Source organism: Dermacentor variabilis, chromosome 3 (assembly GCF_050947875.1).
Source record: "Dermacentor variabilis isolate Ectoservices chromosome 3, ASM5094787v1, whole genome shotgun sequence".
NCBI lineage: Eukaryota > Metazoa > Arthropoda > Arachnida > Ixodida > Ixodidae > Dermacentor > Dermacentor variabilis.
In genome coordinates this window covers 91,360,944-91,386,545 of record NC_134570.1, presented here as the reverse complement: position 1 = coordinate 91,386,545, position 25,602 = coordinate 91,360,944, and the positions used below count along the sequence as shown (strand labels likewise).

The 25,602-nt window shown below is 47.5% G+C and overlaps 1 protein-coding gene across 8 annotated transcripts in view; it reads left to right on the top strand.

Moving 5' to 3' along the window:
- Window positions 1-25,602, top strand: part of SERCA (ATPase sarcoplasmic/endoplasmic reticulum Ca2+ transporting SERCA) — a 148,364-nt gene that overhangs the window by 88,601 nt on the left and 34,161 nt on the right. For 5 of the 8 annotated variants that reach the window (XM_075685934.1, XM_075685937.1, XM_075685940.1 and 2 more), the window contains 5 exons: window positions 19,565-19,781; window positions 23,218-23,235; window positions 23,613-23,695; window positions 24,400-24,504; window positions 25,156-25,294. In XM_075685934.1, the coding sequence (XP_075542049.1) occupies window positions 19,664-19,781; window positions 23,218-23,235; window positions 23,613-23,695; window positions 24,400-24,504; window positions 25,156-25,294 (463 nt within the window). In that variant the 5' untranslated portion in view covers window positions 19,565-19,663. Of the gene's footprint in view, window positions 1-15,586; window positions 15,712-17,017; window positions 17,170-19,564; window positions 19,782-23,217; window positions 23,236-23,612; window positions 23,696-24,399; window positions 24,505-25,155; window positions 25,295-25,602 lie in introns of those variants that run through there. The other 3 variants (XM_075685936.1, XM_075685933.1, XM_075685935.1) reach the window with 3 other exon arrangements.

The following is a 25,602-nucleotide window of genomic DNA, read 5'->3' as shown; positions in this document are numbered from 1 at the left end:
CATTTTCATTGTTTATTCTTAACAAGACGTGACCAAAGGGACATTTCCTCCCAGCTGAGATTCGAACCACGGACCCCGTAACAAACGCTTTAGCGGCGAGGCTGCAGACGGTGCAGTCACGCGAAACAGCATCTGTCATCTTCCCTCGATTTTACCTCTTGCTCTTAATATCGACACCGTCCTCATCACTGTGGAACTTGTGTCTGCTGTGCACAAAAGCAACCCAGCCCAATTTACTACGACTTCCTCACGTTCTCCTTTTGACGATGTTTCTCCGCACAACCCGACAGTATTCCGCAGTGCCCACCTTATCGAACACGTTCGAGCAGCTAGATCTGAGGAAGCTAGATCGTACTTGCTTACCATGGTATAGGCGGATAGCCGCGTGTGCAGCTTGCTGAGCAGCGACTGGGCTGAGGTAGCCACGACTGGGCTGAGGTAGGCACTCGAGGCTTTGTGTTTCCCGCGGCTCGAAGCCGAATGAGAATGCGCCCGGGCCAGCTGAATGGGCCTGTGAGGAGAATGGGCTTGAAGCAGAGAAGGGCTGACGAAACAGCGTGCGTTGGGTAAGCTTTCAGGCACTCGTACACGTTGAGTGATCCTCGATGACGTCAGCAATGTCACATGATAAGCGACGAGCATGCGTGGCTTTTGAGTTTAAAAAAAGAAACACTCTGCTGGGCTGCTTATGACAAACAAAAGCCATCGGGGGCAATAGAGATTACAAATCCGACGAAGCGGGGCTGACCGCCAAATTCATGGTCTCTTTCTGTTTGCTCTTTCTGTCGCTAAAAGAAAATTGTGCACACATGACGCTCAACGTTGTGCGCAGAGATGGCTTGAAGGCCGGAAAGCTCGAAGATTGTGTATTGTATATACTGAAGCTCTGGAAAATGGGTACTGTATTCTTCCCAAAGGTATGAACGGCGGGCTGTTAAAGTACGCTAATGTATAAAGAAAATATTTAAACATGATTAGCGACGTCTGCGTGATGGACGACTGAATATAATTTATCCATGTTTTCTCTTTCTTTTTTTATAAGATAGGCGTAATTATTGAACTCCTACCGAAATATACGAAGTAAAGTGTTAGTGCTAGTCAGTGTTAGTGCAAAGTGTCATGCAGCAGTGCTAGTCAGTGCTGCATTCAATGCCTGAAACTGCAGCAAACGCTCATTTCGGCAATAAAGACGCAAGGAAAACAACAGTTTGAATTGTTCGTAGCTCACAAAAGATAAAAACTACCCGAAAGTGCCGCGCCAAAATGCGCCGAAGACACGCGGACGCATACGAGATCCGTTTTGACTATCGCGGTCCACCTTTGTTGATATTTTGTTTTTCGCTCCTTACGAACAGACGTTCCATTTACTCTGCGCTGTACGGCGGTGACGTGAAATCGGAGCGGAAAACTACGGCGTGGAAGCACATGTAAAATCTGCAGCGTGAAAGCCGAGCTAAATAGAAAAAAGAAAACTGCGACTGAGAGCATAGCTTCCTCCCTGCAGCAAGCCACAGTGTTTTCCGCGCGTTGGCGTCGTCTGGATGCTCGAGGCGCGCGGTCCAATTGCATAACATGAGACCGCTGGCCGTTTCGTCTGCAGTACGTGCCTGGAGGTCCGACAGGCAGCCATGTGTCGAAGAGTAAGCGAGCGGACGAAAAGATCCCCCTCCGCCATCTCCTCAAACATGACGCCGCCGCGTTTGTGTGAAGCGTTTAGGTCGAGTTTAGGTGAAGCCTCTAGCGAGGTATACGTCACCGCTGCCTCCCAGAGAAGCGAAAGCTGACCCACCGCGTCGGTGCATAGAAGGACCTGCACACTTGTGTTGCTGCTCTGTGTCGTGTTTCGACTTTCTTGTAAATGTGCGCTGTGCCGTCATCTCACGTCTCCCGCAGAATAAGCATTCAACCTCGAAGCGAAAGTTCGAACCCACTCTACGGGTAAGCACCTTTCATTCGACGTTCCTGCGTCCGCGGCTACGCCGCACAAACCAGTCTAGGGCGGGTAACTGTTTCCGGTCGTAAGGAATAATCATACTTTGCTCTAAGCATTGTTTCTATCGTGCAGGGCATTTGTTTAGTCTGTGTGGTTTTTATGTATCATATTTTAGCTGCTAACTGTGGGCTCAGAGTTTGCACTGCTTAGCGCCACAATTTCTAGAACGCCTATACGAAATGTTACATGTCAAATTGCTGCCATTGTCTCCCTTTTTTGTCTTTTTTTTTTTACGGAAATAACTGCCATAGTAGAGGCAGGAATAGGAATGGAATAGGAAATTACTTCACATTCACTATACAAAATTTAATGTTAAGAAATCTGAGGGAGTAGAAAGAGAAGAGCGGGAGGGGGAGAAGGGGTGTTGACAAGCCGTACAGCCACACCGGGTGTGCCGGTAAGCCCGCTGACTCCACTGACAACAGGGCTTCCCATAGGTCTTGCGACGCGTCGGAAAGACTCTTCCTCCCACGGTTGGAAACCGACGAAACGCGTTAAAGTCTTGCTGATTCCTCATGAATTGGCATGGCCGGTCGCACAATGGATTCCGCGCGGAACATGGAATCGTGCGGTATGTATGCGTAGCGGGACCTGAAATATACGTCTCTGCCGGCGCCTACCCCCTCCCCTTTTGCTCTTCCCCACATAGAAAGAAAGGAAGTGGAAACATAGGCATACGTTTCACGCTGCTGTACTGTTTTACCTTTGTACTGCATTACAGTAATTTTTCATGCACCCGTTAAACCGATTACTGCAGTGTTCTATACTTGCACAGCAGTGGTACGTACTCGTGAAGTTTTAGATGTTTTCCTTATTTCAAATAGCATCGAATGCGGACTAGCCTTACTGCACTCGAAGATGTCTTTCTTTTTCTTTTTTTCTTTAGCGATGCAAATGCGGAACTTGAGGGCTTACGCATACAAAGGGCACAGACAAACTAAAGCTCTTTTTGGCTGTCCGTGAATTTTCTTCGTTTCGCGTGCTCGGGCACTATACAGTCATCCGAAGCCTCCCATAACACGCCGCAAGTTCGTCATTCACGCTATGGTAGCGCCACGGAACAAGACTACAATTTCTCTCTCTCTCTCTCTCTCTCTCTCTCTCTCTCTCTCGCTCGCTCGCTCGCTTGCTCTCTCAATGGCCGAACGTTAAACTCGGAAAACGACGGCTCCAGCACAGCGTGAGAGGAAGCAAGACGCCTGCTCTCACACGTTTCGAGCGGCCGCCCGGTCGTTTTCGAGCGCATTCCGTGGGACGACGTCGAAGCATAAATAGCGGACTGTTTGCGCCTGCTCTGCGGAGAGACAGATGCGTAAGCAGGGCGAGCAGAAGAAGAACGCGGTTCAGGGTGGCCGTAAAAAACGAGGACGATTCTCTCTCTTTTTTTCTCCGGCGCGTTGCGTTTCGCGGGATGGGGGGGGGAGGGAGGAAAAGGGGGCACACTCGCTGCAAGCATGCCTGTATAAGCCGACATAGCATGCGTGCGGCAGCGCGCAACCAGTGCTGGGCTGGAAGAGCAGCCTTCTCTGATTTTCGTTGTCTTGTTTTTCGTTATGTGCTTTTTTTACTATTTCACACATTTATCGAAAGTTCATCAAAATTTGTGACTCAATGGGCTGGGATTGAACTTTATACATGGTAGACAACCAGAACTACATCTGGCTAGCCACCGTGTTAACCTTCCTGCCTTTCTATACGTGATCTATCTATCTATCTATCTATCTATCTATCTATCTATCTATCTATCTATCTATCTATCTATCTATCTATCTATCTTCAGCGAAGGAAATGCGGCATTCTACACTGGTAGCTTTCCTCGTGTTATCTTCTTTCTCCTCTCCGCATTATCCCATCCATCTCCTCCCTGCAGCGTCACAGGTCCCGTAGAGGTCTCGACTGCAACAGCGCGCGTCGTTCCGCCGCAGTTTCGAACCGCGAGAGGGGTGCGCGCGTGTCGAAAAGGCGGCTGCCGCGGCGCGCTTTCGACGCCGCCGCCGCTGGCATTTGAAATGCCAAGGCTGTCTCGGTCGAGCGGTCTCGTCGACGCTTTTGCGGCGGCTGCGAGAGGCTTCGCGCGCGCGCGGGCCTTCTTCTCGTGCGAGTCATTTCTGCATCAGCTCCGCTGCTTCCTTCCGTCGCCTTCCGATGGCGTTCTGCGCGCGCATCTTTGTGCGGCAACTCCTCTTTGCGGAGAGCGTTCTGCCCGTCATGGCTACTCCTGCTTAGCACACTGCAGCCTTGCTTATCCTCTCTTCTTCTTCTGGCTCAAGAGATTGATTGATTGATTGATTGATTGATTGATTGATTGATTGATTGATTGATTGATTGATTGATTGATTGATTGATTGATTGATTGATTGATTGATTGATTGATTGATTGATTGATTGATAAGTGGAGAGGGCCTGCTGAAATCGCCGTAACTGTCCAGCGGGCGGCTCGCGCGTGAACATCGGTCTTTCGTCATTTACTACACCACTCGGTTCCATCAGTGAAGGGCCGGTGTTTAGAAGGAACGAAGTACGTTCGTCAGAACAAATCAATTCGTTGGACGACCGTTATGACAGTTGGACTCTGTTGTAACCTGGCAAAACTTTCTGGAAACTTGTCGCTAACATTGTTGTACATTTGGATGTGCGTTGTTGCTATACACTATGGCGCGTAGTCGCATGCGACCTATACTGGATTGTTTCTTTACGCACACGCGTTTCGCGCGTGCTGAGAGCCTGTCGCCATGCTCTCAATATATATATATATATATATATATATATATATATATATATATATATATATATATATATATATATATATATTAAGGATTCACTAGCGGCAAAGATAGGAGCAAACGAGATGTTGCAAGGCAGTGATGCGATGAGGTGAGCTACCCTCTACCAAACAGAGGTTCTCTCGCGTTGCTTCCACCAGCGCCCACAAGGCACACTCGTCCGTTTCTTTCTCCCATATGTCGGAGCCTACGGTCCATCGTGACAGGTGTGTCGTGACAAATATCTCCTTTTCTTTCCTTTCTTTCTTTCTTTCTTTTCTTTCGTTGCCGTGTAGCACATTTCTGGAGGCGCGACTTTACGCGCGACATCCGTTTCAGAGGAATCCCCGAGTCGTTCGAGTTGCTCCAGGATATTTGCTCGATGTAGCAACGCCTCCTAGATAGCGGGCCTGTGTACTTTGCTTCATGGCGTCGTACTACTTGGACCGAAATTTTTGTTGCCGAGCCCGGCGTGACGAAAGCGGTGGCGTAAAAAATCAACGCGGCTTACTCGGGAGAATGCCCATTAGATTTTTGGGCAGTCGGGCCAGGTACCATGACGTCATGGATCGGAATGCACCGGCCGTGTGTTATCTAGGAGGCTTTGGCTGAAGAGAGATAGAGAGAGAAAAAGTCAAAAGAAAGACAGGGAGGTTAACCAGAGATAATCTCCGGTTGGCTGCCCTGTACTGGGCGAGGGGTAAGGGTATGCGATAGGTGAGAGAGAGAAGGATAAAAAGAAAATTAAAAAAGAATTAGCGGCGCGCGTGCGACGTGCATGCGACAGCCTGTGACGTCACATTTGCTGCCGAAGAGATTGGCTCCTACGAGAAGTGAGCGGGCGGGCTCTCGATCGTTTGAATGTTCAGTTCGTATCGCCACTGAAGTTAGGGCACGTCCGCGCTATGCACATCGGTTAATGGCCAATGCCGAAAATCATAAATGCGTGGCTTAATTAGTCTTTGTGATCCGACACCGAGACATCGCCCCAGGTTTTGTGTTCGCTGTTGGGGTAGGAGTTGAATTGTGAATCGTTATTGTCCCAAGACAGCGGCACAATCTCACCATGGAAGATAAGTTAAATATACGGTGAAAGGGGCTATCGCAGAAAAAAAGAAAACGAAAGAAACCGTTAAACTGCAAGAAACGTTATGACATGAAACAGGAGGACGAATGTATAAGTATGCCTCCTTGAAATGTGCTAACTGCAACAAAAAAAAAGAAAAAATTACCGACGATTACGTTACTTCCTAATGCGAAATTTGAGCGCAGCAAATAAGCTGTTTCACCTTTTGGATAGATTGAGGCAAAGAAATCGAGCAACACATGTATGCGCTATCACAGAATTTTTTTTTTATTTTTCACACGTATTCCTTTAACAAAGACTCCACTAACAGTTCTTGACAGTCATGAAGGAAGCTTTGTGGTCGGAGAAATAGACTGATATTTGTTCGACTTGGTACACCAATGCTTGATTCTCAAAGACGAGATCTATACAAGTGCCTCGCGAGGTTGTCACAGCCGTGGGACGCGTTACGAGCGAGAGGAACGGGATGTTCTTCTGCTTCGGCGGCACGCACCTCTGGATTCTGACGGCGACGGCGCTGGGCCTCTGCTCTGGCAGCTCGTTTAGCAGCAGCAGCAGCAGCAGCAGCAGACGGAGGACTTCCATCGGTCGTCTCGCTCATGGCTCAGAAAGAACTGGCAGATAATTTCGCAGTGGCGAACGGCAGCGGCAATTTCGGCTCGGGCGGTGCACATTACAGATCCGCCGCCACCGATCTGGCTCTCTGATTGCCACCGCACAGGGCGAACGGCAGCGGCAATTTCGGCTCGGGCGGTGCACATATACAGATCCGCCGCCACCGATCTGGCTCTCTGATTGCCACCGCACAGGGGTTGCATTGGAGGAGGAGCGAAGAAAGGAATTAAGTTCGAGCCGGCGCTTTGACAACCGGAGACTCGCAGGAAGAGGGGGGAGGGGGGCGGCGTGTACACCCAGCGGCAAACGATGGGGGCAGAAGCGCGCGCAGCAAGCGGACAACACGATAAAGGGAGGAGGGAAGAGATAGCAGCGACTGACTGATGCCGCTGACGCCGATAGTGAGTCAACCCCAGCTGCGGAGTTGGTTTCAGGGACAACGCCGCCGATGCCGACACAAACAATATGATACCCTCGCTTCCGCAGCGCTAAGAACCAGGTCTAGCCGTGGGAAGGTGGTCACGTATTCGTCGACGTGCCGGGGCCTACGTGAAATAACCGGCGCGTCGGCAACTGAAGAGCACCCTATCCGCCACACAAGAACAGGGGGGGGGACCCTTTCCTCCTCTTTCTGCATGGCGGCGACGTTGTTCTATGCAGTCACGTTATCTTGACTCTCTAGCGGCGTCAGCGGCATCCAGCGGTATCAGTCGGTCGCTGCTAGCGCTGGGGGGATGAAAGGGGGGCGGAGCTGGTTACGAGGCCGACGACAACGCCGACGACGACGCGAAAACCCAGGAACGGACGCCAAAGAGCTGCGCTCTAAAAAATGTCATATTAGAAGTCTGAAAGGATATCTTGCGACATATATATGCGCATTATGGCAGAGAACAAAAGTATATTGGTAGGGGTAACACATAAAAGAGTAATAAAAAGAAGTCACCGTGGCAATCTTTTTTGTATCACGCAGATCAACAGTACTACACTTTGCTCTCTTCGAACACCGTTGTCACAAAGACGCTTTAGTCGCTACACATCGAACTCGATGCTGATAGAGCGATGATGCGCGTCCTTTTCTAGCCCGCTGACCTTGCCACGCTATTCATACCTCGCGCTTCGGGTCGCGCTAATAGGTTATATGCTTCGGTTAATAGATCTACTTCGGTTAAGGTCAAAAAGCGTGCTCTTGTCACAGGGGCATTAGTTACAGGGTCATTAGTTACCGGGGCATTAGTTATTAAGAGGAAGCTTTAGCTCGGGTGCTCCTGTCTAAATACATGTAAAAGCAGAATTCGTTTTTCTCGGCAACCACTGTACCAAATTTGACGAGGTTTGTTGCATTTAAAAGAAAAACTTAAAATCTAGTGACTGTTGGTTTCGGATTTTTTATTTAGGTCGTCAATTTTTTATTAAAAATTGGCAAAAATTGAAAATTTTCAGAAAACGAAACTATCACGTTTACAACTCTGTAACTCAGCAACGAAAATTGATAATACAATTCCGTGAACTGCATGTAATAGTACATCTAAAGCGGACAAAATTGATATGTTACACATGAATGTCAAAAAATATAGTAAAATGGAAATATATGTTTTGCAGAACCCAATGTAAACAACGTAACAAATTCACGTAAGATATAAAATGACGTATAGAATTTGTCCGCTTTCAATGACCTGATGTATCTCGTTTACAGAACCGCGATATCTGCTTTTGATGCAGTGTTATGAATTTGTAAACTTCGTGCTTCTATTTTTTTCGAACTTCCGAATTTTTGAAAATCTTTTTAACAATATTCAGGACCTAAATAGAAATTCCACGACCAACAGTCACTAGAATTTCACTTGCCCTCTCAAATGCAACAAATTTCATTAAAATCGGTCCAGGGGTTATCTCAGAAAAACGTTTTTGCGTTTTTACATGTATTTGAATAGGCCGCGTCGGAGTTGGGCCCGAGCTAAAGCTTCCTCTTAAACGGTCAACTCGGAGTTACGTACGTGCGCTCTCGCGCGGGCATCGCGCTTTAACAGTTTAGAAGCACTGCCCGCCATGCAAAGGTGCTGTCAGGCGGGCCTTCGAATGTCGACCGCGGGCTCGTTCTTTGTGCCGCAAATGGCGCCCCGAGTGAGGCTCGCCCTTTGCTGTGTGCGTACGCTGACGTGTCCGTCGACACTGCTCTTGCATGGAGCTGTTGCCCAGATGCATTGCTTTCGCTGTGTACAATCGGCCAAGAAAAGTTTGCGGGTCACTGTGTTTGCAAGAGAGAGAGAGTGAGATGAATTCCCGCAAGGCCTGCAGATACATAGCCTACCCCCCCCCCTCCTCAAAAAAAAAAAAAGAATGTTTCAATCTGTTGTATATATCTTATGATCTACGAAGTGAACCATTAAATTAGAAGCACCGTGCCTCAACAGAACGGAAATGTTTGTGTGTCCCGTAAACTTTCGTGGCCGACTGTTTCTGTAATTTATTGCCGTCATTTTCTTCCAAACTCGATCGCAGCGCTCGCGTTTGGTAGCCAACTGGCGTCCTGCGTCAACAATCGTAAAACTTGATGCAAGAGAACCCACACCCGCACACAGAGAAAATTAAGGTGAAGTAATGGCATTATACGGTGAATTTTTGTGCTCGCTTCTGCCTCAAAGGCTATTTGGCAACAGCATCCGACTTGTGGCCGTGTCTGCGAGACGACGGAGATGAGGAGATAATTTCATTTTTTTGTTGTTCTCGTATTTACCGTCGGCGCGTCATTTGTGTGATTATTGGTAGCCGAATTAATTAAGCGAATAATGTATTAGTAGTGTGAAATGCACCATATCCTATCAAGTATTGAATATATGGTATATTCTTGTGGTATACGGGGAACTTATTTTTCAAGTGGCAAATGCATACTTCTTTTGAGAAGTTTTAACTTACGTATAGTGCCCTGAGGAAGGCCTCGATGTCACGCGTCGCCCCCAACGCGTCGCCGTTCTTTAATTAATAACAGTTGCACCACGCGTTTATCAATCTGCGGAATGACGCAGAAATAAAGGATAATAATAATATTTGGCGTTTTACGTGCCAAAACCACTTTCTGATTATGAGGCACGCCGTAGTGGAGGACTCCGGAAATTTTGACCTCCTGGGGTTCTTTAACGTGCACCTAAATCTAAGCACACGGGTGTTTTCGCATTTCGCCCCCATCGAAATGCGGCCGCCGTGGCCGGGATTCGATCCCGCGACCTCGTGCTCAGCAGCCCAACACCATAGCCACTGAGCAACCACGGCGGGTAAATAAAGGATACGAAGCTGTGATTGTAACGCAACATAAATAAGTATATTACAACGAACACAAGTGGATAATGCGGTGGTTGGACAGAATTCAAAGGTTATACGTTTAGTTGGAGTCTCCCGATTAATCTTGACTACCGCGGGTTCTTCCGCCCGACCACAGTCGCTTATGTGCCTTCACTAACTAGCACTAGCTGGACAGCCTAACCTAACGGGGTTCGGCGGCATTCGCTTCTGCTTTCGTCGTTCGAAAGGCTAAATTTGGGGCTGGTATCTTGTCGGAGTGTCCAGGGCCGCGACGACACCATTCCCCTTCGCAAACTTCCTCGGTGGCCATAGCGACGCTCCGCCAGCGTTATCAGTGGCATCTTCCGGCCGCGAGCGGTGGATGATAAAGAGCGGCATAAAATCGAGTGCGAAGGCGCCGCTACAAGATCACGGCCCAGCGTACATAATAGCGGTCATGCGCCTTCTTGTTCTGTGTCGGCGGCCCGTTCTGATAGCGTTGTTTGCTCCGAGAACGTGCTGGGCCACCCGCCCGACTCCGCTTCTGTTCGGGAATGCAACGACCAGACGTAAAATGCCGGAAATAAGCGACGTTTGCTTTTCATCTAGCGCAAAAAAAAATTATTTTTTATCTCTATCTCTCTTTCTCTCTGTTCCCCTTCTTTCCTTCTTTTCTTTTTCATTCGTGAAAAAGAAAAAGAAACGAACAAAAATGTCCCGGTTAGAGCGGACCTCGCAGCAGAACAAAACGGGGCCGGCTATATATGTGTAACGCGTGTTGCAGCGCCCGTGCCAAGAAGTCGGAGGAAGAATTTCCGGAAGTCCTGTCGAAAAAAGAAAGAAAAAAAAAAACACACACACACAGCGGCGGGCGGTGCACTGCATTCTCCTCCCAACGTGTCTCTCGCTCTGCCTCCCTGTCCGTCCAACTGACACTCACTGCAGAGACACGAGAGCGCGCGAGCCGTCGCGCTCCTATCACTCACTCACTCACTCACTCACTCATTCACTCACTATTTTCTTCACTCTCCCCTCTTACGTTTTCGTCCTTTATTCTCGCAACTTTCTTTTGTTTTTGTTTGTTTCTTACTGAGGAAGCCAGGGGACTTATTCTCGAACGATCACACTCTGCAATACTATCGCTCTCGCGTGACGTATGTAGCGCTTAAACAGCCAATAGGCGCTCACCGAAATTTATATCGCCTGAAGTGCACCTTCCGATGAATATGTCCCCGAGATGGTGAACTGTGTAGGACGTGGTCACCGCTCTCAGACCGGTACCACCATACGACCACTCACATATATATATATATATATATATATATATATATATATATATATATATATATATATATATATATATATATATATATATATATATATATCAGTGGTCGTTGTCATTGCATCTGGAGCCGATGCACTTGCTCCTGAACACCTACAGCAGCCAAAAATGTGGGATAGAAGGCCACGTGAACCTCCTTGGTCAAAAAACTTCGTCATATAGCCCACCGTCCGCTTCGAAGAAAGCGTGTATATGCACTTGCGCACTTCAAACGCAGCAGGCCGCTTTATTCGGCGGAACGACCCAGTACTCGCCGTTTCTCACGCGGCGATGGAGCAAACCAAATAAAGAAAAAAAAAAAAGACGCCGCATATTCGCAGCCATTAGCGGCCTCGGCGGGGTCGTTAATTCCAGACGAGCCATTAGAAGTTCGGAAGCGAGTGAAAGGGGGCACATATAAGGCGGTCAAGAAAAGCGTAGTTTCGCTGCACCAATACCGACGGACGCATAACTCGGTGCTGATGGAAAGCAGGGCGCGAATGGAAGCGTCTAGAGCTTCGAGACTTCGAGACTGCGCGGAAGCTGTGCCGATCGGCAGCGATGCATCGTAAGCGAGACGAGCGAAGAAATTGCGCGGGCGAAGCGTTCGCCAAGTTGCAAATACCGACGTCTCAGTTGCGGGTGCTTCCTGCTTGTTTCTTACACTTGCGTGTACTCCCAAAGCCACCTACTCCCCGGAGCAAAAAGGGATTCCGCGGTAAAGCCGATTTCCTTCTTCGTTTATACGAATTTAACTTGAAATTGAGGTCTGCGCTCTGGCACCGCGAACTTTCCAATGCATTCATCAATTTCAGTTTGTGCATCCGAATTACGAATAAATAGTTTTTTCTACTTTTTCTCCTTTTTCTTCTCCTCTTCCTCCTGTTCTGCTGCAGTTCCCCTTCTGACCACTTCCACTTCGTTTATTTATCTCTCTCCCTCTCTTCCACAACAGATACCTCTACACTTCCAAACACCGTAGTCGACCTGTTCGTTTTCTTCTTTTCTTTTCATTCACGCTTTGGTGGTCACGAGTGTCAGAGAAGGAACTTTCTGTCGTTATACCCTTCAAAATGACGTGACGCTAGCTGTTGCCTTTCTTTTTTTTTCCCCTCGCATATTTTTTTTTCCTTTTAACTCCGAAGCCTCGAAAGATACTACAAGAGTACACCTCGACTTCCCATCCCTCTCCCATTTTGCGGCAGGCTAACGGCGGCGGGCTTCTGCTTGCGTAATTAGGGTTTCCTCCGCAAGTTCTTCTGGCGCCAAGCTGCATACTGCGCCTCACGAACTGCGTGCAGTACAGTGAAGGCTACAACGCAGAATCAGGGAGAGAACCAGATTTCAGGCAGGCCCCGTTGTTCGCCGATTATTCTACTACGTGCGGCGCTGCGACCGAGTGGATGGATCACGGAAGTGTTAACGGCGTGCAATGTAGTACGAGACCGTCTTCTTTCCTTTAAGACGCGGGCGCAGTCTGTTCGCGCATGAGATTGGCTGACGCGACCAGTAGCTTAAGTTGCGCGGCACGAAGTTGCTGAGTTCGCGGAGCGTGAGCGGTGAAGCACCTACTACACCCGCCTAACCTAACCGCCGCTGCGATGGGACCACTTTAGTGTTTCTCCCTTTTTTCCTTTTTTTTTTCCTCCTCTTTTGTTTTGTTCAGCTCGTCCGCGGTTCTACGGAAGGGCGCAGCTTCCGCACGGCCGTTTATATTTATAGCTCCCTTCTTCCGGGCGTGGAGAAGGACCTCGTTAGATCGCTATTGTCTGTGAAGCTCCGAAGCCAGCACGCTCGTATACGAGCTCGATTTGTTGCGGCGGCGGCAGGCGACGGCGACATTTAGCGAGCACTTTTACGGCACTCGCGGCCGAGCTCTTTACCGAGCTCGCGTACGCGCTGCCACCTAGCGAGTGCGTGTGAAAGCGCGCGACAGGTGTCGCAACTGCTTCACTAAGCTACTCTCACCCGTGTGTGCACAGCCTGTCTGTCCTCTCGTGCGTCGAGTTCGGCGCACGCGTTGCGCAAGCGGGATGATTCCGCGCTGGGAAAGGTAGGGCGACGGGCTAAATATACGTTCGATTACAATGTAGATTTATGGCGTTGCCCGCGTCCTATTAGGAGGCTGTCACCACGCGAATCTATATACGTTTCCCAAAGATTCTCCCAGACACGCGCATATTTCCCCCTTCACAACCTGCAGCCTCGCATGTAATCGTTCTTTCCTGACAAACTTTATTGTTTGCACACGGTGACTTCCCCATTTTTGTCAGTCTGCGCCTAGAAACGAGCCAGTAAAACCAGTGGATGATTTTAATAACTATTAGATGACGCTGCAGACTTGACGCTGTAGTAATAAGGGAAAAGCCTTCTAGTCACAGAGCTCCTTTCTCGTGTACTTCCCTGTATACATATGGACACGGCTCTGCTTGTGTTGTGTCAGCCTCGTTGTAGCAGTTGATTGATTGATTGATTGATTGATTGATTGATTGATTGATTGATTGATTGATTGATTGATTGATTGATCCTGATTCCTCAACACCGTACCTCGGCTACGAATGATGCTTCCTACTACCTTAGAAAAGAATGCGCGAACTTTTTTCCAATTCCCACCCTGATGCCGCGGTTGGTACCATGAGAGTGAGACGCAGTGACGACATTTACGGTAGAGGCTCGAAGAAAGCTTCGCGGTTCCCGTAGTTATTGAGCTCCTGGCAACACGGAAGGGAAACGGAGAGACTTTCCCAAGCCAACCGAGGACATAACCCACGTAGCGCCTTCTACTGATGACGCAAAGTTAGCGGCTGTGACGTCAGTCGCGTTATACAGAGCAGATGTTTCTGTTGCAGAGCACGCCGTGATGAAAAGATGAACCGCTGCATGCCGGCATCGCCCTCTGGTTGTATTGGCTGTCAGCCAGCAGGCGTATAACGTCGCAGCTCGGAGCCTGCTTCTATCTATACTATACACACATATGCTTCAAGTTGCTTGTCTCTCGTGTCTTCCGCAAGCAATGTGACGGTCGTGCAACGTCGGTTTTTTTCTTCTTCTTTTTGCTTAATGTTCCCGTTATGTTATATCGCAATTCTGGTCACCCGTATGGCGCCAGAATTGTAAGCTTCTTCGAGGACACCCGCTGCAGCACATGCATTGTCAAGCTGAACATGCAAGAGTCCCGTGTTCGCGGTCACAGCGAGAGCTGATCGTGGTAGCGGTGGTTCTGATGTAACGTTGATCATTTCTGGTGTGACAGACAGCTAAGTTAAGGGGTTCACATAAATGTGCCGACAGGTACAGTGCGCAGCAGTTAAGCAAACGACAAAGATACACATTCTGAGAACAACGTGAAATAAGCGGCATAAAGTGACGTGACGAACGAACTGAGCGCGTGAAAAAAAAAAAAAAGAAATAAAAGGTATACCAGGTCGAGCATAAATCCGCGTCTGGACCAAGCGTCGCGCGATCCAGAAGGAGATCGATACGTTTGATCTATTGATTGATTGCTCCATTGATTGACTGATTTGTTGTTTGGTTGATATTGATCGGGCGCCGTCGAGTGATGACGTATAGTAGAGAGCTCCGGATAAATTTTGGCTACCTGCGGTTCTTTTTTATGCCGCGGCGATGCAGTGAGCAACGAGGCCGTGTGTTCGTGTCCCGGTCTCGGCCGCATTTGGACGGGACGGGTCTAATGCAAAAAACGCTTGTGTACTTAGATTTACGTGCACGTTAAAGATGTCCGCAGGTGGTCAAAATTGTCGCGCAATCCCCGATAGTTACGGCGTGCCTCGTAGTCAGACCGTGGCTTTGGTACGTAAAAGCCCGATTATTTTCCTTAATTTAGTCAACCGATCAATCAATAAACTGAGCGCCCCCGCAGTTAGAGAGGCATGCTTCGAACAGTGACCCATCAGGAGCACCTGTGGACATACTCCGGTCGCATACGTTGACTGCACTTTGTACGCGACACAGAACCTGCACTGCACGCTGTATCTGATGCGAGCCACCGTAACCAACTTTTTTTAGTTCCCGCGAGACGCAGTAATACGTACATTCCGTAACTCTGTTGCGTGAGAAGTGAAGCCACAGGCGGAGTCCGCGTGTACAGGCGGAGTGCCGTGTGGGTGACTCACGTGTTCCCTCCCTCTCGCTCTCTCTCTCTCTCCATAGCTTTTTTTTTATCATTATTTTCATTTGCTTTAACGCATCGCGCATTTCTCGACACGCGATCGTTCGTGGATCCACGAAGCATGCGACTCCCCGCAAGACTTCATAGACGTACAAGTGAGAAAAACTTCGGGGGGGGGGGGGGGGGATGACGTATAATAAGATAGCGTATGTGGCCACTTATGGGAGGTGGTGACGAGATTGTGATCGCTAGGCGGAGTTCAGACAGAGTGACATTTACAACAGGCGACTGTGGATGTTTGAACTTTCTTTTTCTCTTGAACTCACCGCGTTCAGAAAACACGTGCGCGCCGAAGCCATGCGCCTTACTAGAACGAGTACCGCGCAGTCTGGTTCGGAGTGAACACTGATCTCTGAGCGGCGATGAATTTGCAAGCTGTTGATCAAATGCGGGGAGGAGAGAGAGAGGACATGTGGAAGAACGCATATGAGCTACGGATTCGCTGGCGATGAACCGCTCAGATATAAGGTAAAATTTTACGCTACCTTAAGAACATACGACCGCTATATTGCCCAGAGATACAATTTTGTGAGAGAACGAAGTAGGCGTGAAAGAAGTTTTCTTTCCTGTCCCGTTTGGTGGTCGGCGTTGATATCTACGCGTTTTGGACTCGACATGTTTTCTCCATATTTTTTTTCCCACAATAGAATGTATTTACATTGTTTGAGAGTATCTGATTGCCTTGGTCGAGGATGCACTCTTTCCGGGCTTAAACGAGAGTTAAGAAGATGCAACTCAGGCCCCTTCCCGGTGGCCTGCACAAGTTATTCTCAGAATGCTACGTGGCTTAACTTTTCATTTTATTCAGTGAAGAAGAAAGGATATTGTAAGAAAATAATGAGAAAAAGGATGGAGGCCTGCGCCAACCCCTTTATTGTCGCCGGCGTTAAAGTTATAAAACTAAGTCTAGAAAAAAGATATGATAGTAGCCTATAAATTTACATGTCAGAGAATGGAAGTGACGAGATACGTAAAAAGATGCGTTCGTGGGGATGTGTGCTCGCTGAGGCTTAGGGCCGGTTTTGTTACTGCCTATTTCTTTTTCTAGGCTAAAATTTCCCGACCCCAATAGGCACAAAAATGTACGCTATACTGTCAGAGTGAGATAAGGAGGAATAAAAGACACTCATAAACCCTTAAATGAAGCGCACGTTATCAGTTGTGCCGCAATGCAAGCACCAACGCGCGCTCTGCAGGGTGCCGTTCTTGCTTTACCGAAGCCTGACAACCAATCAGTCAGCGATGATGCCTGCGAGTCCGCGACCTCGGCGTTTCGAAACGTGAGAGGGAACATCTGCAGCAGCGGCCGCGTCGCGCGACGTCAGGCCCCTGTGCATTCTGCGCAACACATCGGCGAACGGACAATCGGACGGGGCTTACGCCGTAAAAAAAATGATGCGTAACGGGGAAACGATTAACAAAAAGAAAACTTCGACACGACGCGGCTGATAGAGCGCGGCTGCGTTTCTAGCGAGCGGATGTCCTCCATCCACTAAAGCAACGAGTTCCACCGCTCCCACAGACTGCAGAGCGCGCGCTCTCCGACGATCGAACAAAGATACAAAAGCGTAGAGCAAACCGCACTAAAAGCGAGAGATAAAAGAAACGAAACAACCCCCAGCCCCCAACCCCAGGCAAATAAAAAAGGAGCGAAGGAGAACGCGGCCGAGAGCTCCAGCGAGCGAGCGCGACTTCGCAGCGCAACCAGCGGCGCTAGCGGCGCAACGCAAGACCACGTGCCATAAATGCCCGGACGTGACGTGTTTTTCGTCATAGCCCGCAGAGAGGAAGTTCCGGCGTCCACGTGGTGACGCCACGTCCAATGGCCGTAATCCACATGAACTTTGTTGAGTGTGTTCGCCTGTCATCTGCACCGCGCCACGGAAACTTGCGCAGGACTCACTACAGCCTTTAAATGGTACGATGGTACGTACGAGAATTCTTATGAGACGCGCGTCGATTCGGTGAACGTTTTCGATTGTTTCTGAGCTGTTCGAGGCCGCGTTTAACCCACCGTCGTTGCCGAAACCTTGAATGGTGCGAAGCCGGCACTTGCGGATGAATTGTCTAGGCCTAAAACGCTGTGCATGGGGCTCCCCCCGTTCGGAGGACTTTTTTTTTTTTTGTATTGCCATGCCCCCACTATCACCGCTCTTTGCGCCCCTGTAAAACGTTCGCTTCTACGCAAAAAACGTAGTTCAGAGTGTGTAGGGTCCATAAAAAAGCGAGCTACAACTCGATAGGCATCGAAACTACGAAAGCACCTAGGTTCTTTTATAGCGAGCTGCGCGTCGCACCGTGAACATTGCGAGAGCGCTACGAATACTTTTGCTGCCTGTGACGAGAATCCACGTATTTGCATGCAGGTCGTCATGTTCGTTCGTGCGTTGGCTGTGCGCTTGCTTCTTGTGCCTGATTGTGCGAGCGCTGGCAGAAAGCAAAGCTGAATTCTCGCGACCGAGATGGGCAAGCCTCGGATCCTACGGGATTACGAGCGCTGTTCCCAAGTCGTCAATATTTCGCCACGGTGTGTCGTCGCGTGACTACTCGCTCATGCTGGGGGTTTTCTCTTCCTCCCCCCTCGTTTTTTTTACCGCTCGGTTGTCAGCATGTGAGCAAAATGCTTGATCGGCCTCACCGAAACGCCGCCGCACGCGATTTTCGTCGGGCGTTCGAGCGCAGCAGTGTGCTAGTCGCTTGCGCGACATTTCGACAGTCTTTCGTAGAGCTCTCTCTCTCTCTCTGCGGTGTTGGTTGCAGCACGTCGCTGGTAGCCAACCCAGGCCAGCCGCGTGGTTAGAAATCGTCGTTCCTTCGTGGTGTGTGCAGTTCGTTCACCCGAACCTGACCGGCAAGAGAGGCCGACCGTCGGGTCGGCCGTGAGAAAGAAAAATGAAACATAAAGGGAAGGAAACTTGAAAGCCGAGAGGTGTGTGGCGACAAAAAAGAAGAAAGCGCTTCCTCGCATTTACGCGACCTCCGTGTGACGCATGCGCTGACGTCGTCCGTGCGAGGGCATTTAATTAAAAGCCGCGCTTGGGACCTGCTCGTGCTACGTTGGTCATGCGCCAAAGAAACGGGATGGCGAATAAGATAGGCGGATATTTCTGGAAGCGCAGCCTATTGCGTTTTCATGGCCGAGACTGGCCACGGCGAAAGAAGGAACCGCGATCGAGCAATTGTTTACTTTCCTGAACGGGGCCCGATCGCGCGACATGGGAGGTAGCGTACGAGACAAAACAGCTCACGGCCTTTTCTTCGACAGAGACAATGGTTTTTTGCGACGTCAATGAGGAAGTTGCCTGATGCGATTTGTCCCGTCGCGAGCGCACTGCAGTAGGCCGTCCGTAACCGTTACTGTCTGTCCCTTTTCAACTGACGGCCTGTTGTGCTTTTGCGCATTCGCAGAGCGCTCGTTTCCCAGATTGCCCGCGAAATGACAGGCTTGGTGGCGTAGGTAACGGGTCCAGAAATTGCTGTCGCGGCGAACCGGGGTACAAAGTTGGGAGAGTTCTTGGGAGTCATCGCGCGACAGTGAAGCAACAGGCGAAAACGAAGCGAAGTTCTCGTGATACGGCACGACGAGGTGGTTGCCGCGCGTCGTCAATGATCGTACTGCTGCACGCATATTGCGTGTTCCTTTTGGACGAAGCTCGCGAGGGCTGGCGCCGCCAGTCTGAACTGCTTTAGTCGCTGAGGGACTGAGTTATACGCGCCTTATAGCAGACTGAGTGTTACGTGAACTTATTGTCCAGCCTGGAAGTGCGTGCGTGTTGCTTCACACAAGATACGTGCCGATATGTGTGTACGTATGTTGAAATCAAGCAGCTACTCTCTGGTATGGTTTATCCAGGTGCACGAAATTCCCTTGCAAGGTTTCACCACAGCTTATAGCTGGTTCAGGTTGAAAGGTGCGCCATTGTGGCTGCCTCTGAATTGGGACCACTACATGCAGTAAAACTCAACATAAGAGCAATGTTAATAGCGTTTTCAAAGCAGTGATCAGTGAACGAAATGGTTAACTTGTGTCTATGCTGGAGAGTAATGGATAAACTTTTGGGTGCAAGGGTAGATGTTATCGTCTATTTTGTGTGCATTTTGTTTGTGTGTTGTTGGTGCACCTCCGCTAACAGGAACACTGTGTGAATGAATGCAAGGACATGTGCACAGGACTACACCCTTGTCCAATTAGCCCTCACATTTGTTCATGTGGTGTGTCTATTACTGAAAGGTGTACCAGTGGGCCTTATGAGGTGTTCTAGTGTGTTGGTGCACATTGTCGTGGGTTATGCTGATGTGCGTCCTATTCTGTTTCCCGCAGCATTGACAGCAGAGGGGGCCGCGGACGGGCGGGCAGCAGCAGCAGCCACTAGAGGCCAGCACTTGAGCAGCGGGGCCCGGCTGAGGAGGAGCGGGCACCATGGAGCTGGCACACACCAAGACCACCAAGGAGGTGCTGGACTACTTTGGCACAGACCCTGATCAGGGCCTCAGTGAGTCCCAGGTCAAAAAGCTACAGGACAAGTATGGTCCCAACGGTGAGCTTGTTGCCTCCTCTCTCTCTTTTTGTGGTTCTTTCAGAAGTGCTGCACAAATTATGACAGAGCAGCCTAGGGCATCTTGGCTTAGCAAGGAACAATGAATGAAATGAAGTGTCCATTTAGGGTTATTGTAACAGAAGAAGATAGCTGGCAAACTTGTGAGCAAGTTTCTTTAAAATAACCTTAGCAATCTTGCCCCCAAAGGCCGTTTAAAGCAGGCAGTTGACCACGGAGTCACATCACACGTGGCACCTTTTATATCGGCTGGGCAAAGTCCATAGGTTGGGGTTGCATGCAACGTGGCCTCGGAGATGGCATGTTGGCTACCAGTTTTGGAGGCCATGCTGCACGTGACTATTCATTATTAGCCACATGGGGCTCATCGCATTGAAGTTTGACTGGTGGGTATTGGTCTAGAAGGACACACCTTTTGTGACGTGTCATCATTTTTTGCCAGGCAGGCTAGAACTTTCCCAGTGGATGCAGCTGACCACAGAAAGGGGTCGTATGTCTGTGACACTCTAAAGTACAGTTTGAAGCTGACGAGGCAATCTAATGTTAATTCAAACTGTCAACCTCGAAACACATTATACCGGATTCAATCCACCATTGAAACCTGTTGTATTTTTGTTTTATTACTGTGTCCTTTCATTTATGAATGAGGACTGTACTGAGTTCAGGAAATTGGAAAGGCTGTTCAAAGCAAATTGGAAGGACGTTAGCTGGCCGGTTCATGACTGCGGCATTTGTCCAGCCGTGTTCTTGTTCTTAAAGCAATAACTGTAGCCTTAACATGATGGATGCAAGAATGATGGGCGAACTGCTACCTTTCTTATCTTTCTTGCATCCAAGGTGTTAACGCTATGTTTCTTGCTTTGAGTATGAACAAGCAAGCCTGAGAACAAGTTCTGCAATCTTCTGGTTCGTCCTCATCAGGCAACTATGCAGCAACTTGCATCACCTATAAATGTCTTAGCGCTAATCCGAGAGGTCGCTTCCCCGAGGTACTTCAATGGGAAAGTGTCAGCCTCGCTGCAGAAATGTGAGGCCAGGAATGTCGAGGTTAAATTGAAGCAGGTGCACTTGCATGTCGTGTGGCGTCATCTCGGAATCCCGACTGAAACACCAGTTCCAGCTTGTGTTTGCTTGTATTGTATTTAATTTGACCTTCTTTCTCATGCATACGGTGAGGCTTCAAAAGTGTACAGCTGTTAAATTGCTTGCTTTTTTGCTGATATTCTGAGGGTTATATGTTACCATGGTGAAGCATAAAGTGCAGGCAGCCAGTACCTTAGTGACACAAGAATGTGCCATTATGGTTAGCAGTGACGGCTGCCGTGCAGTCGTTTTAGCAGATTTTCCTCTACATTTAGCAGATTTTAGCAGTGTCTAACTGCAGTGTCCTTTTAGCTAATTTGTAGTGGACTTACAATGTTACCAGATCATGAATGTTCATTTAGTGGTATCCTTGCAATTAAATGTGGCAACATGGATTGGCAGCACTTGCCTTTGAGTAATATGTGTTAACAGTAAAACCTTTCAAACAACTCCTTGGAGGTATCATAGTTCCTTAAATTGTCTAGCATATTTTAAAAAAGCATTCACCTGTTGCTTTGGTGTCGGTGTAGACAAAACTCCACTTGGCAGGACATTTGCACATCTTAAATAGTATTTTCAATGTTGCTAGTGCGATAATTGAAGCTTCTTTTATGACAGGCATGTGGGATTCATTCTTTGAGAACACAGTTGAGAGCACTACAAACCAGATGTCAGTGACGTCTTTTTTTCCCTATTTCGCGGGCTTTCTTAGAAAGGAGCACGTGAAAGATAAAGTTCTGGAAAAAATTCCATTCAGTGATTCTTAATACGCTCTACAACTTTTACCATCAAACTTGTTGCCTAAATTGGCACAATTGAATTTGGCCGATAAGCCAAGTTCAATTCTTTAAAGAAAAAAAATACAAGGATCAGGACAACTGCCACCAATATGCCATCAGCCTCAATTGCATAAGGTGTGCACCGGTTCTTTTTTTTTTTTTTTTTTTTTTTTTTTTTTTTGAAGCTTGGTTCAAATCACGTGACACATTCAGTATGCCAGAGGCAACACTGTGTGATGTGTGGCGCATATTTCCTAAAATGCTTCCTCTTCGCTTGCGGGCTGACTTCGGTGGCGTCCGGAGGCTGGCCATATTGAGAAGCTGCGTAAGTGCGATGACGGGCTCAACGGATTGCACACTTGACCACACACATTTGCGCACACTTGCATGTGCACCTCGTCGCAACATTTTTGGTGGGGGATGTTGTGGGAGGAAAGCGCTTCCTAGGTGGCTGCGGCACGTACACACTAAACACCCACAAACCACACTGCTCGTTGCAGGCATGCTTTTCTGAGATCCAGTTCAATTTCCATTAGTGTGTTTTTTCTATAAGCAAAGCTGGGAGGCATGAGTGAAGGTGTTAAGGCCCCCCCCCCCCATCTCCCCCCCCCTTTTTTTTTTTTTTTTTGTGGCCCAATGAATTGGCTTCAGAAAGTAGGCTCAGGTAACGAACTTTTGAATTTGCTGTGTAGTCTTAATCTACTCTCAAGAATAGAGCTACTGGAGGGGTTGTTGTTTAAGTCTGCAGTCATATCTTAAGGGGGATGTTGTGCATAACCGATTCACAGCTTTAATTGTGGGCACAGAAGCTATCAGCGTTGCGGTTTTTCCCTTTTCTTTTATAGTGCAAGCCAGCACTGTCTCGTCCTTTTCCTACATTACGTAAAATTTAGGTTCATTCTTCAAGCAGCTCCTTAATCTAATAAACCTTTTGTTTCTCATCGTAGAAGCCAGTTATTTGGTGCCACTTAATGTATTTTTCTTTATTAGAGTACTATAAATAAAACTTTGTTGGTTTTCATTTTCCAACATTTGTAGATCAAAGGTTCAGTTTTAAGTGGAGAGAAGAAAGAAAAAATTGCTTGTACATAATTGCATTGTCTGATCTCGGTGATCTCAGAAAGCATGCTGTGAGGCTCTCTAGATGCTGCAAACATGACTGTGCACATGTTACTTGTTTCTGAGAGGGACAATGAGTGAGTGGCAGTCTGTGTCGTTTACATTTCGTAGTTGTTGCACTGAACCCATTCCTGTTAAGCTTCAAGCAATGTGCCTCGCTTGCATTGTTATGGAATACAGGGCTGTGAGTACTCTACGGCCTGCTTTTTTCCTTGTCACAGATGTCTCATAACAGAGTATGACAAATGAGTGTACACTTCTTTGGCCATCTACACAGTTTTGTTTATCATTGCTGCTGTGACATGTTAGCAAATGGCAAAAGACCATCTGAAAAGTTTTTGACATGTTGTTGTAGTGTATTGCAAAAAGTGTGGTGCAGTTTTTGTTATGGACCACCTTCTAATCCATTGGTGCACATGCTCTTTCCAACATTTCAGAACTACCTGCAGAAGAGGGTGAGTTCTTGCTCTTTGTCTAGTAAAATTAGTCATGCACATGTTTCTTAATTTTTTTTTCCTCTCGGGTGTTTTCATCTGAAGCACTGGTTTTTCATTTACTCAAGTGCTCCTCTAGATTCTCACTAAACACTCAGAAGTTGGCACTTATTAATTACCGTTGGCTAAGCATAATTTGTACATAATGCCTCTTTTCATGTGTAGTTCATGAATTGTTAGGCTGAGGATAAACTGCATGAATTTGACATTTTATTAGCTTGAAAACAGCATGGCAGCATTTGAGCTTGGAGTATTTGTGTTAAGTGTTTCAATGGTTGAATATAGTGTGGCCTAAAACTGTCCGCTTATTTCTTTTATTTTCCCCCTCTTTCTTGCAGGAAAGCCTCTGTGGCAACTTATACTCGAACAGTTTGACGACCTTCTAGTGAAGATTTTATTATTAGCTGCTGTTATTTCATTTGTAAGTGGAGCATGCTTTTTCTTTACATTTGTTTTCAATATCTGTGTGTTCGTGTGTCCTTTGTACGGAGCTGTGTGATTGATCTTGCGAGTGCTGTGGAAGTGCTGAGGTGTTCTGCAGAAGTAGATAAGATTTAGCATTGTGAAGACACCCTAACATTAATGTGTACTAAACTATTAGAAGTCATAGGAGTGTACCAGGTCAGTATTTGCTGATAGCTTTCCTTCTACACATGCTTGTCTTGTGAATTGCTTCACAGAATTTGCTAGTGGCCATGTTATGTGATGTTCGAGGGCATTCACTTTTTTTCTTCTGCACTAAGAATTTAGTGGACCGAAGTTTTAGCAATACTGTAAAATCTTGCATATAATATCGCCTAAATATAACCGAAATATCATTCATTGATCAGGCCAATGTGGGGCTGCAAATATAAAATAATTGTTATATTTATAATGATTAACTAAGAGTATTTTATTCATGGTTTCACAAAACCAAGGGGAAAAAAATACAACTTGTAAGTCCCTGAGAATTTTAATGCCTAGATATAAGATGACAAACAAATCTGATATGCCAAAATTTAAAGCAAGACCTTGTAGAATAGTATTACATACCCAGGATTTTGTAATACTTGTTTAATAGTCTTGCAGATGTTGGGCTCACGTTCACGGCCCGTTCATGTGTAATGCTCTGCTGTGTACCTGCAGGTGTTGGCGCTATTTGAGGAGCATGAAGACTCCATCACAGCCTTTGTTGAACCTTTCGTCATCTTGCTCATTCTGATTGCCAATGCCGTCGTCGGCGTGTGGCAGGTGAGTGGCGGGGCGCAGGCCACATTTCATGCATCCATTTATGACAGTGCAAGAGAAGTGTGCTTCTGTGGTTAACACTGTAAAAAATGGATAAGCACATTGACTTTCAGTTGCATGAAAAACAGGCCCGGCCCTACTGCATGCTGTAGCCACTCTTTGTCATTGTGCGTGCGCTAGCTTGGCTGTCTGTGCCCGCAGCACATGTGCCCTTTTTTTTAAGTGCCGTGTTCCCGTGAAAATTTTTTTGCTGAGAGAGTCGACCGTAATAGGCGAGTACTGGAAAATGGAATGTACAAATAGTAGTTAAAGTTAAATGTTGATTAATGGTAATTGTTATGCTATGTTTGTTATTAATTTCATATTAATTTTAACATTGTTAATTGGCAACGGGTGTAAATTAATCAGTTAATGTTCACTTTCAAGGATCTGTGTCAGTTTGTTGAAATAAAATGCCTTTAAAATGTGGACATTACATTAGTATGTTACTTTTGTTGCCATTGTCTTCGAAAAGTCAGCGTAGTGAATGGTGCCACACCATCCTTCTGAGGCATCGTCCTAGCCGAACTCAAGACTGAGTAGCCATTGCTTGTGCTCGCACGTACCTCATCAATGATATCTCATTTAACGGCTCTCTTTTTCTTATGTCTGCAGGAACGTAATGCAGAGAGCGCGATAGAAGCGCTCAAAGAGTACGAGCCCGAGATGGGCAAAGTTATACGCTCCAACAAACAGGGTGTCCAAAAGATTCGTGCCAAGGAAATCGTCCCTGGAGACCTTGTGGAAGTTTCCGGTGAGCAGTGGCCCTTGTCCATTTTTACTCGGGGATTGTCGTTTGCGTCAAATTTTAAGTAAGCAATTTAACGCTATTGTCAACTGCATGTGGTTATAGTTCAGTACACAACGCACCAAGCTTGTTTCTAAAATTGTTGCAGAAGTTGTGTATCAGCACTTGTTATTATGTATTATAAGCATTTTTAATACTTATCTAAAACACTCATGGAAAGTGTTCTATGCAAATGCTTCGTTTATTCATTTATTTTGAAGGTCGTTGCCAGTTGTCTGATAATTTAAGATGGCAAGTGGTTGGAGGTACACTTC